Here is a 12,292-nt window from a genome sequence, read left to right as displayed (position 1 = left end):
GTTGACTTTTTACCAGTTAATTAGAGACTATAGAGTCTTGCAGACTTTTCTGCCCAGGGCTCGCTTCAAACTATGGTCCTCAGATCTCAGCCGTAGCTAGGATTACAGGTGTGAGCCACCAGTTCCTGGCTTCCGTTCTCTTTATTGCACCCTTTATTCTACTCAGAAGGAAAGAATGAGAGTAACTTTCTTACCCTTTTCTCTTTTTAAGTTAAATATGAAATTTTTGTTAGAAATCTTAAAAATAACATTTTTTTCACTTACAAATGATCAAACTCACACCTGTAATCCTAGCTACTTAGGAGGCTGATATCTGAGGATCGTGGTTCAAAGCCAGCCCAGGCTGGAAAGTCTATGAGACTCTTATCTCCAGTTAACCACCAGAAAACTGGAAGTGGCGCTGTGGTCAAGTGGTAGAGCATTGGCCTTGAGCTGAAATGCTGAGGAACAGCGTTCAGGCCCAGAATTCAAGCCCCGTGACTGACAAAAAAAAAAAAAAAAAAAACCTGGAAAATACAAGGCAGATGTATCTGACTAGGGAGACATTTTCTGTTTTTCTCAATATACTTTGTTATTAATTTATTAACGGAGGATCTTGAGTTTTAGTGATGGTTGCTAAGGATAGATAATTGCTTATGAAACTCTCATTACCATCTGCTTTGAGTTAAATGTGGAGACTCTTACTCCTCCACTGTGTTTTCTGGAATATCAGAGTTAATGCTGAATCCAAAGTAGTGGACCAATGGGAGGAGGAGGAGGAGGATGACCTTAGTTTTTAACATTTGCCTGTTTTCATATATGTAACTACCAGATAATCACAAGTTAATTGTAGGTAGAAAAGCTTAGATTAACATTTATACTAATTAGTAATATGTGAGCAAATATTTTTTCCTTGGCTTTTTCTTTTTGTAATTGGAGGAATAGTATTAATCTTAGGGCCGTGTGTTTGTTGTACAGATACCTTCAGATCTTCTGGATAAAGAATTTCTACCTATCCTACAGGAGGAGCCCCTGCCACCATTGGCTCTAGTACCCTTTACAGAAGAAGAGCAGGTATGTGCCTGCTCTAGATCTCAGATCAAAGTATTATTATTCTACCTCTGATGAATGAAATCAGGAAGCTACTACTACTTAGGCCCTAAAGATTATGTTGAGTTCTCCCAAATCTTCCTTTTTGCATTTGAGTGGCCTATGTTTTGCTTTTGTATCTGAAGCCATTTACCTGTAGGTAGAGATGAGGAAATGCGTCTGGAATCTTAAGGAACTATCTCTTCTGACTTACTCAGAAAGCAAGTATTTTTTTCTGAGGGACTGTGGAAGATTGAACATCTATGCAGAAAAACATAGTTTTTTAGAAGTAATTGTCCACATGAATTTTCACCAAGTGCATTTATTTTTACCACTAGAGGAAAATGTGGATACTTATAACTACAGTTCTTCTGTTACCCGTGTGTGTGTGTGTGTGTGTGTGTGTGTGTGTGTGTGTGTGTGTGTGTGTGTGTGTGTGTGTGTGTGTGTGTGTGTGTGTGTGTGTGTGTGTGTGTGTGTGTGTGTGTGTGTGTGTGTGTGTGTGTGTGTGTGTGTGTGTGTGTGTGTGTGTGTACTACTAGGCTAGAAAGTGGCAGATTTTGTTCTCTTCCCATTCATTCAATATGTTCTGGGCAAAGTTAAACTTCTGATTCTTAAAATCAGATTCTACTAACAGTGGAAAAATGAAGCTTTTTTGGAATACCACTTCATTTTATATTAATTTTGAGACAGGGTTTTACTATATAGCTTTGAACATGATCATCCTGCTTCCACCTCCTTAGTGCTGGTTTTACAGGTATATGCTGTTATACCTGGCTGCAGTGTTGCTTTAAGTGAAGAATTATAACAACTATTTTTTTGTTGGTTGTGGGGCTTGAACTGGGCTTGGGCACAGTTTCTCATCTCTTCAGCTCAAGGCTATCACTCTACCACTTGAGCCACAGCACCACTCCCGGTTTTCTGGTGATTAATTGGAGATAAGAGTTTCATGGACTTTCCTGCCCAGGCTGGCTTTGAACTTCAAGCCTAAGATCTCAGCCTCCTGAGTAGCTAGGATTACAGGCATGAGCCACCAGCGCCCTGCATCTTTCTTTTTTTTTTTTTTTTCTTTTTTATTATAAAAATACTGTACAGAGGGGTTACAGTTATATGAGCAAGGTAATGAATACATTTCCTGTCGAGCACTGTTACCTCCTCCTTTGTTTTTCCCCTACCATCCCTTCCCTCCCCAACTCTTTCCCCTCCCCCCAAGTTGTAAAGTTTGTTTTCAACATAGTGTTGGCATCTTTTATACAACTAGTTTTGATTATAGGTTCTTGGAAGTCATACTAGTTCCATTAAGATGCTGCTGAGCTACACCTTGAGCTGTCTTCACTGATTATTTTTTAGGATAAGGTTTCACTTCCTTCCCATCATGCCCTTGAGCTGAGATCTGCTGCCTTTTAGGCTTTATATTATTGCTTGTGATCATAAGTGTGAGCTACTGTCTCTAGCTTTCTTTCCACAAGATGGAAACTCATGGACTTTTCTGCCTGGGCTGGCTGGCTTGGCACCATGATCTTCCCAATTTCAGCCTCCCCATGTAACTTGGGACAACTGGCACCAGACACTGTACCCAGGTATGGTTTGAGAAGGGTTCTCACAGACTGCTCAGCTTTCAAAGTGTCTTAAGATTATAGATATGAACCATATCAGCACCTGGCTCAGACTTGTTCTGTTTTTATTCACAAAACATGATATCTTGTAGGGTCATTAGCAGATATTATTTAAAAAGATATATATATATATATATGTATATATGTATGTATGTATGTATGTATGTATATATGTATGTATGCATGCATTTTGATGCTGTTCCTGGGACTTGAACTCAGGGCCTGGGTGGTGTCCCTGAGCTTTTGTTGCTTAAAGCTAGCACTCTACCACTTGAGTGATCCACAACTCTACTTCTGTATTTTTGAGTTTCATAGACTTTTTCTACCAAGGCTGACTTCTAACCTGAATCCTCAGAGCTCAGCCTCCTAAGTAGCTAAGATTACAGGTCTGAGCCCCATAGGTGCCATGTTATATTTTCTTTTATTAGCATACGTAAATTCCACATTGGGAAGTTGATTGTGACACTTACTCTCTCATACGGAATGACCCAATTAAACTCACTCTTATCACTCTCCCTTCTAAAGCAGTGTCAACAAGTTTATTCTTACTTTAATGTGTACAGATAAACTACTTTAACCATAACTATCTTTATTCATCTTTTCTATTTGCTCTCCCCTCTCACACTGGTACTTAACTCCCCAATAGAGTCTGGTTTTGTTGTTGTTGTTGTTGGTTGTCACCATAAACTCTGGGCCTGGGCGCTGTCCCTCAGCTCTTCAGCTCAAGGCTAATGCTCTACCGCTTGAGCCACAGCACCACTTCCAGTTTTCTGAGTGGTTTATTGGAGATTAGAGTGTCACGGACTTCTTTCCTAGGCTGGCTTTGAACCTCTGTTCAGATCTCAGCCTTCTGTGTAGCTAGGATTATAGGTGTGAGCCACCGGTGTCCTGCTATATACACATTTTTGCAGTACAGCAAAATATCTCCTTATCTGTTGATATGTGGAAATACTATGAAGATGATCCGTTATGCCATGAAAGTAGGGATAGACAGTACACTGCTGATGGAATGTTACTGTGACTAGCCAGTGTGCAGTCAATCCTTGGATATAGCGTAAACACAAAGTGAACATATGTATGACTCTAAAAGTAAGCATATCGTAAGATATATTATTAGTACCTTCCTCAAGAGAAATCAGTTGAAGTTGGAAAAGATGGCACAGTACCTTTCAGTTTCTCCATGAAACTAAAAAAAACACCATCAGCTTGCATACCTATATCAGGGTATGTATGCAAGGCAAGTCAAGGGAACAGTAAACAGTAGAACCAGAGGAATACTGAACTTCAGATTTATAAAAGAAACAAAAAATGTGCAAAGAGTTTTAAGTACATACGGTAGGGAAGGAATATTCCTCCAGTAAGGCTGCAAGAAAGAAAAAAAAGCCTAGAAAGTCTCATGGGCCCACAAACTGGTACTTTGCAGAAACAGATTAACCAAGGAACAGATAGACGCTGGTGCTGTGAAGGGGAATCATCTTAGGATATTTGGCTCTTAGAGCTTGGCTTATTGTGTTCAACATGGTGATCTTCACTTCCATCTTTTTATTTATTTATTTATTTTGCTGGTTGTGGGGCTTGAACTCTGGGCCTGGGCGCTGTCCCTCAGCTCTTGAGCTCAAGGCTAGCACTCTACTTGAGCCACAGCACCACTTCTGGCTTTTTCTGCTTATGTGGTGCTGAGGAATGAAACCCAGGGCCTCATGCATACAAGGTAAGCACTCTACCACTGAGCTACCTTCCCACCTTCATCCTTTTTATTTTTAAACAAATGATTTTCTTAATGACTATGTAATATTCCATATATTCTTTATCCACTTGTCTCTTGTTGGGTACCTCAGTTGATTCCAGTTTGGCTGCTTTTGAATAGTGCTGGAATAAATGTGTATGCAGGTATCTTTTATTGACTTTCTTTTAATAAATGTTGAATAGTGATATGGTGAGGTCATAGAATAGATCTATTTTTAGTTGTTTTTTTTTTTTGTTGTTGTTGTTGTTGCTTTTTTTTTTGGTTGGTCATGGGTCTTGAACTTTGGGCCTGGACACTATGCTGAGCTCTTCAGCTCAAGGCTAGAGCTCTTTCACTTGAGCCATAGCACCACTCCTGGTTTTCTGGTGGTTAATTGGAGATAAGAGTCTCACGGATTTTCCTGCCCAGGCTGGCTTTGAACCGTGATCCTAAGGTCTCAGCCTCCTGAGTAGCTAGGATTATAAGTATGAGTCACTGGCATAAGGCTGTTTTTAGTTTTTTAAAGGAACCTACATTATTGATTTCTATAGTGGTTGCACTAATTTACATCCTCACCAATGTGCATCCTCACCAGCATTATTTGTTTATTTTTTGTTGTTGTTTGTTTCTTGATGATTAGCATTCTGACTGGAGTGAGTGGAATCTTAGTATAGTTTTTTTAGTTTAGATTTTGACCTTTTTGTTTTTCTTGGTTTTATAATGATGTCAGGTTTGTGGATGTTTTTTTTTTTCCTTTATCGAGATTAAGTGATTACATAAATTTCACAGTACTGTGGCATAGTGATACTTAGCTAAAGTCACAAACACATTTTAACCATCATAATGCAAACTGTCATCTTGATCTATAAAGCTTATGAACTGTACAAACTTTTTTTTGGGTACAGTCGTGGGGCTGAACTCTTGGGCCTGGGCGCTGTCCCTCAGCTCTTCAGCTCAAGGCTAGCGCTCTACTACTTGAGTCACAGTGCCACTTCTGGCTTTTTTTTTCTGCTTATGTGGTGCTGAGGAATCGAACCCAGGGCCTCATGCATGCAAGGCAAGCGCTCTACCACTGGGCCACCTTCCCAGCCCCATGAACTCTACAAACTTTAACAATAAACTATTTCTTTCAAATTGGGTGATTTATACATTTCTTTCCTTTTGCTTATTGTCATCTTTTCCCCCTTTCTCTTTCATTTCCTCCCTCCCATTGCTGCCCTTGAGTTGCTTAGTTCACTTTCATCACTGTGGCCCTCTGCTACCTTTTTTCACCTGTTTTCCTCTAATTGTATGCCCTCCTCTTAGTTTCTGTCAGGTGTGCACGTGTATATACCATATATGGGGTCCAGAACATAGATTCATCTAGAAACTCCATGACAAATTAAGAACAGGTCCTTTTATTTCTTTTGAATCTAATATCTGCATATCTTGGCTTATCTTTCTCAACATGATTTGTTCTAGTTTCATCCATTTCCCTAGGACTGTCATTATTTTGAAATATCCTTTCTAATGGCTGTGTAATAATCCATTGTATATAGGTACCACAATTTTTTGACCCATTCATTTGTGGTGGGGCATCTGGGTTGTTTCCATATTTTGGGTATTGTGAACAGTATTTTTCTTGGTGTTTATAATGACCTTAGGTTTGTGTGTGTGGTTTGTTTTTTTTTTTTTTTTTTTTTTGTATTGGGGCTTGAACTCAGGGCCAAGGTACTGTCCCTGAACTATTTTGCTCATGGCTAGCACTCTACCACTTGAGCCTCAGCTCTACTTCTGGCTTTTTGTGATTAAAGAGTCTTTCAGAACTTTTCTTCCTGGGCTAGCTTTGAACCATGATCCTCAGATCTCAGCCCCCTGAGTAGCGGGCTACAGGCAAGAGCCACCAGCATCTGGCCCTTGCACGCTTTTCTTAGATTTGCTCTATGCTGGTGCTCTATCATTTGAGTCATGCTTTCACTTTTGTCTTTTTGCTGGTGAATTGGCAATTGGAGTCTCCTGGATTTTTGTGCCCTGGCTAGCTCTCCATCACCTTAGTATCTAGTAATACAGACATGAGTTGATGGTGCCTGGTTCAGTTTTGTTAATTTTTTTTTTTTTGGGGGGGGGTCCGGTTGTGGAGCCTGAACTTTTGGCCTGGGTACTGTCCCTCAGCTCTTCAGCTCAAGGCTGGTGCTCTACCACTTGAGCCACAGTGCCACTTCTGGCTTTTTTTTCTTATTGCTTATGTGGTGCTGAGGAATCGAACCCAGGTCCTCATGCATGCAAGGTAAGCGCTCTACCACTGAGCCACCTTCCCAACCCCCAGTTTTGTTAATTTTGAAAAAATTAACAACAAAAAAAGTGCTTGGTATCATGAATATATATGACTAGAGAATGATACCAAGCACTATTTTTTTTTTTATTAAGATAATGGCACCTGCATTTTTCCCTTTAGGCAAATTCTGTTGGCTTTATGCTGTTGTCCAGCACCCTGTCCTTTTAATACCGTTGTTACTGTTTTAGAATCTTTGTCATACATAATAAAATGCTGTTTCTTTCTTCACAGCTTTTTTTTTATTATTTATTAAAGGATTGATTTATTGATTGTCAGTTGTGGGATTTGAACTTCGTGCTTTCTTTCTTTATTTTTTTGCCGATTGTGGGACTTGAACTCTGGGTCTGGACACTGTCCCTCAGCTCTTCAGCTCAAGGCTAGTGCTCTACCACTTGAGCCAGATTGTGCCATTCTGGCTTTTTCTGCTTATGAAGAATGGAACCCAGGGCCTCATGCATGCAAGGCAAGCACTCTACCACTGGGCCACCTTCCTAGCCCCTGAACTTAGGGCTTGGGCCCTGTCCCTGAGCTGTTTTACTCAAGGCTAGTTAGTACCTTCCACTTTGAGCCATACATCTTCGTTTATTTTTTTGGTGGCTAGTTGGACATAAGAGTCAAGGACTTTCCTGCCTGGGCTGTCTTTGAACTGTGATCCTCAGATCTCAGTCTCCTGAGTAAAATTTATTTTTTATTGATATTATGAAGATGATGTACAGAGGGTTTTCCGTTTCATAAGTCAGGTAAAGAGTACATTTTTGGGGGCTGGGAAGATGCTCAGTGGAAGAGTGCTTGCTTTGCCTACACGAGGTCCTGGGTTTGATTCCTCAGCACCACATAAGCAGAAAAAGCCAGAAGTGGCGCTGTGGCTCAAGTGGTAGAGAGCTTGTCTTGAGCTGAAGAGCTGAGGGACAGCACCCAGGCCCAAGTTCAGGCCCCATGACTGACCAAAAAAAAAAAAGTACTTGGGACTGGGAAGGTGGCTCAGTGGTAGAGCGCTTGCCTTGCATGCATGAGGCCCTGGGTTCAATTCCTCAGCACCACATAAGCAGGGAAAAAAAAGCCGGAAGTGGTGCTATAGCAAAAGTAGTAGTATGCTAGCCTTGAGCTGAAGAGCTGAGGGACAGAGTTCAGGCCCCATGACTGGACCCAAAAAAAGAAAAAGTACATTTTTTTGGACAGTGTCACCCCTTCTTCACTCGCTCCAGTTTTTCCCTCCCGTCCTCACCCACAAGTTTTTTTTTTTTTTTAAGTTTATTTGTATAATGTGACTTGCTTTCAATGAGGTTCTACAATTAGGATATGTTTTAAAAAGTCATAAAGGTGTTAAGTCTAGCTTCTTGGTACAGTGATGCTCACCCACAAGTTTTATAGTTCATTTTCAACTGAGTACCACTGCTGCATTTGCTCACCCGTTCTCCTTCCATTAGCTTAATGTAGTTTTGATTTGCATTTTATTTATGGCTAAGGATGTTTAACATTTCTTTACATATCCATTAGCAATTTGTATTCCCAAGAACTCTATTCAATTTGCTTTCCTTTTACTAATTACTTGTTCATTTGCTGTTGAGTGTATTGAATTCTTTGTATATTCTGGATGTTAATCCTTTATATATTGATTATGATTTTTTGTTTATTCTGTGTGTTGTCTCTTAATTCTGATCATCGTTTCTTTTGCTGTGAAATTTTTCAATTTGATGTAATTTTATTTGTCAATTCTTGTTCATTTCTGGGCAGTTGAACTATCAAAAAATAATTACCCGTGCCTTTAACTTTCAAAGTTTTCTGCATGTTTTCCTTTAGTAGATTTAAAGTTTTAGTTACTTTGAGTTCTTTCATCTATTTGGAGTTGATTTTTTTTTTTTTTTACAGAGTGAATGACAGGCTTCACATTTCAATATCCTGCTAGGAGTTGGTAGCTCACACCTGTAATCCTAGGTATGCAGGAGACTGAGATCTGAGGATCGAAAAATTAACTTGGGCAGACACGCTAACTCTTGTCTCCAATTAACTACCAAAAAGCTGGAAATGGAACTGTAGTTCTGGTGTTATAGCACCAGCCTTGAGTAAAAAAACTAAAGTTTTTTTATGCCCAGTACTGGCATACAAACACATAAAATGTTTTAGTCCCTTCCAAATAGATAACCAGTTTTCCAACATCATTTGTTGAAGATGTTATTTTTCTCAAGTGTATGTTTTGAGGTTCTTTGTTGAAAATTAGATAAGTATAATCGTGGTTTTACTTCTGGACCATCCATTCCATACCATTACAGTGATCTTTGTGCTGTTTTGTTACTGTATTTCTGTAGTATAATTTGAAAGCTAGTATTGTGATATGTCCAGTTTTGCTCCTTTTACGGAGATTTGTTTTGGTTATTCAGTGTCTTTTATGGTTCCATGTAAATTTTTGGATTGATTTTTCTATGTCTGTGAGGAATGAATGATATTGGGATTTTGATGGATATTGTATTTAATCTGTAGATTGCTTTTAGCAGAATGGTCATTTTTACAATATTGATTATGCCAATCCATGAGCATGGGAGTTCTTTCCATCATCTAGTCTTTCCTCAAGAAAGACTATATAATTGTAGAGGTCTTTTGCTTCTTTGCCTCAAGTTAATACTATTTTATTGTTTTGAGGCTATTATGAATGGAATTGTTTTCCTTATTGCTTCAGCCTGTTCATTACTAGTATATAGAAAAGCTCCTGATTATTATTATTTTTTGCATTTTTCTTTTTCTTAATTTTTTTGTTATTATAAAGATTATGTACAGAAGGGACTATAGTTACATAAATGGGGTAAAGAGTACATTTCTTTTTGGACAATGTCAGCTTTTCCCTTCCTCTCAGTTTTTCCCTCCTATCCCTACCTACAAGTTGTATAGTTCATTTTTCAACTTAGTGTCTAGTGAGTATCACTGATGCATTTGTTCATCTTTTGTCCCTCCATTTCTGTACTTCCATTGCCCTCTTAAAGACAAGTAAGTACACAAAAAAAGACAAAAAGCGCAGAAAAAACAGCAATGAAGTAAAAGCTTCTCATTTTCATTTCCTGGTATTCATTTAGATAAATATTATTGCATATGAACAGTTGCACATAGGCATTGTACCTTTGTGTTCATCTCCTAAGAATATCCTCCTTTGGTCTCACTGTCTATGAATGCCTAGAGTCTTGTATGTTTGATCATGTCCCAGTGTATTTTAGATCTAACTTCCGCATATGAGAGAAAACGTGTAGTTTGTGTCTCTGAGCTTGGTTTACCTCACTTAACATAATTTGTTCTATATCCATCCATTTCCCTGCAAATGCCCTAATAGTATTCTTTCTAATGGCTGTCTAAAATTCCATTGTGTTCCAGTACCATATTTTTTTGGATCTACTCATCTATTGTGGGGCATCTGGACTGTTTTTATAACTTGGCTGTTGTGAATAGTGCAGCAGTGAACATGGATGTGCAAATGTCTTTATGATATCCTGGTTTGTGATGTTCTGGGTGGATGCCCAAGAGTGGTATGGCTGGGTTATAGGAAAAATCTGTTTAGTTTTCTGAGGAACCTCCAGACTGCTGGCCAGAGTGATTGAAGCTGCTGTTTTCTGAATGTTGATCACCTTCAGACTCTGTAGGGCAGTAAGTATAGAATTATATCTTCAAATAAGGTTAATTTGGTTTCTCCCTTATATCCCCTTTTTTCTTTGTCCTAAATATTGTTCTAGCAAGAACTTGAGTACCATATTGAGTAAGAGTGAGGAGAGTGGACACCCTTGTTTCATCCTGACTTTAAGGGAAATGACTTGTTTTTTCCTGTTTAATTTGAGGTTACTGTGTCCATCTACAGTCTTTATCATGTTCAGGTACATCCCTTCTATTTCTAGTTTCATCAGTACCTTTATTAAAGATTGTTAAATGCTCTGAAAAGCTTTTTGTGTGGAAATTGAGATGATCGTGTGATTTTTATTTTTTTATTTTTTTTGCCAGTTCTGGGGCTTGAACTCAGAGCCTGGGTGCAGGCCCTGAGCTTCTTTTGCTCAAGACTAGTGCTCTACCACTTGAATCACAGCACCACTTCCAGCTTTTTCTGAGTAATTTATTGGATATAGGAGTCTCATGGACTTTCTTCTACCTGGGCTAGCTCAGGCTGCTCTCAGCCTCCTGAGTAACTAGGATTATAGATGTGAACCGCCAGCACCCAGCATTTTTGTTCTTTTTTTTGGGTGTGTGCCAGTACTAGGGCCTACCACTTTGAGCTTTTTGGTGGTTGATTAGAAATAAGAGTCTTACGGACTTTATTGCTCAATCCTCATATCTCAGTCTCCTGAGTGGCTAGGATTATAGATGTGAGCCACCGGCACCCAGCTACAAAATTTGTATCAAAATCAGAATGATGTTTATGGCCTCAAGTTAAACAGACATTGTTAATTTTGTGTAAATTCAAACTCTCATCTCAGTGTTCCTGCCATTCTATATAACTTGCCTCTTTTGCTGTTTTTGACAAGTGTTTGCATATTTAGTCTATTATCTATAATATGTCTAGGGTGTTTCTTCTCCGACCTTGCATGTTTGTTCTGTAAGCCACCTTCACTTGAATGATTCTTCTCAAGGTTAGAGGGGTTTTCTGCTATTCTTATTTACTGGTCCTGGGGCTTGAGCTCAGGACCTGGGTGCTGACATGAGCTCTTGTGCTCAAGGGTAGCAGTCTACCACTTGAGCCATAACTAAAATATATATATATATATATGTATATATATATTATAAAGATACTGTACAGAGGAGTTACAGTTACATGAGCAAGATGAGTCCATTTCCTATTGAGCATTGTTACCCCCTCCTTTATTTTTTCCCTGCCACCCCTTTCCTCTCCAATACTTCCCCCCCAAAGTTGTAAAGGTCATTTTCAACAGTGTTTGAGCCATAACTTTATATCTGGCATTTTGGTGATTGATTACAGATAAGAGTCCCACAGACCATAACTTTATATCTGGAATTTTGGTGATTGATTACAGATAAGAGTCCCACAGACTTTCTTGATTGGCTGGCTTTGAACTACAGTTCTCAGATCTCAGCCTCCTGAGTAGCTAGGACTATAGATGAGAGCCATTGGTGCCGGCTTTCAGTTACATTTTAAGGCATCAGTTTTGTAGTTACTTGATTATATGATCTTCTGCTATAAACTCAATAACCAACATTGATACATATCCTAAAATTTTCTTGAATAACTTATATTGAATAAATTCTGAAAACTACGAACAAGCAAATAAAGAGAAAATGTCATATATATTAAAAGGAAAAGTGCAGAATTGAAAGGTTTTAAAAGAGAGATGTATAGATGCCATATATCAACTAATTTAGAGTCAAAATAGAACATCAGTGGGAAACACTTAAGACTAAAAAATGAATTGAATTGCAAGATTTTTACTCACCTCAACTCTGAATGTTTTCTATTCCTCGGCCAGGAGGGAACACAGTTTATCTAGGCCAGGCCCAAGTTTCATTTTCATTTTTATACTTTACCTGTGTATTTTTGTGGTTGACCTTGTGTAGAATCTTACTGGCTTTGTGCTTGCTATGCAA

General features: G+C 38.8%; 1 protein-coding gene across 3 annotated transcripts in view; it reads left to right on the top strand.

Annotated features, from left to right (window-relative positions):
• Window positions 1-12,292, top strand: part of Gigyf2 (GRB10 interacting GYF protein 2) — a 150,445-nt gene that overhangs the window by 42,088 nt on the left and 96,065 nt on the right. For all 3 annotated transcript variants that reach the window (XM_070014782.1, XM_070014763.1, XM_070014773.1), the window contains one exon: window positions 958-1,053. In XM_070014782.1, coding sequence (XP_069870883.1) covers window positions 958-1,053 — 96 coding nt within the window. The remainder of the gene's footprint in view (window positions 1-957; window positions 1,054-12,292) is intronic.

The sequence above is a fragment of the Dipodomys merriami genome, unplaced genomic scaffold (genome assembly GCF_024711535.1).
Source record: "Dipodomys merriami isolate MVZ:Mamm:240054 unplaced genomic scaffold, mDipMer1.0.p SCAF_1, whole genome shotgun sequence".
NCBI classification, from domain to species: domain Eukaryota; kingdom Metazoa; phylum Chordata; class Mammalia; order Rodentia; family Heteromyidae; genus Dipodomys; species Dipodomys merriami.
Note: the sequence above shows the minus strand (reverse complement) of the source record. Positions and strands in the feature narration are given on the sequence as shown.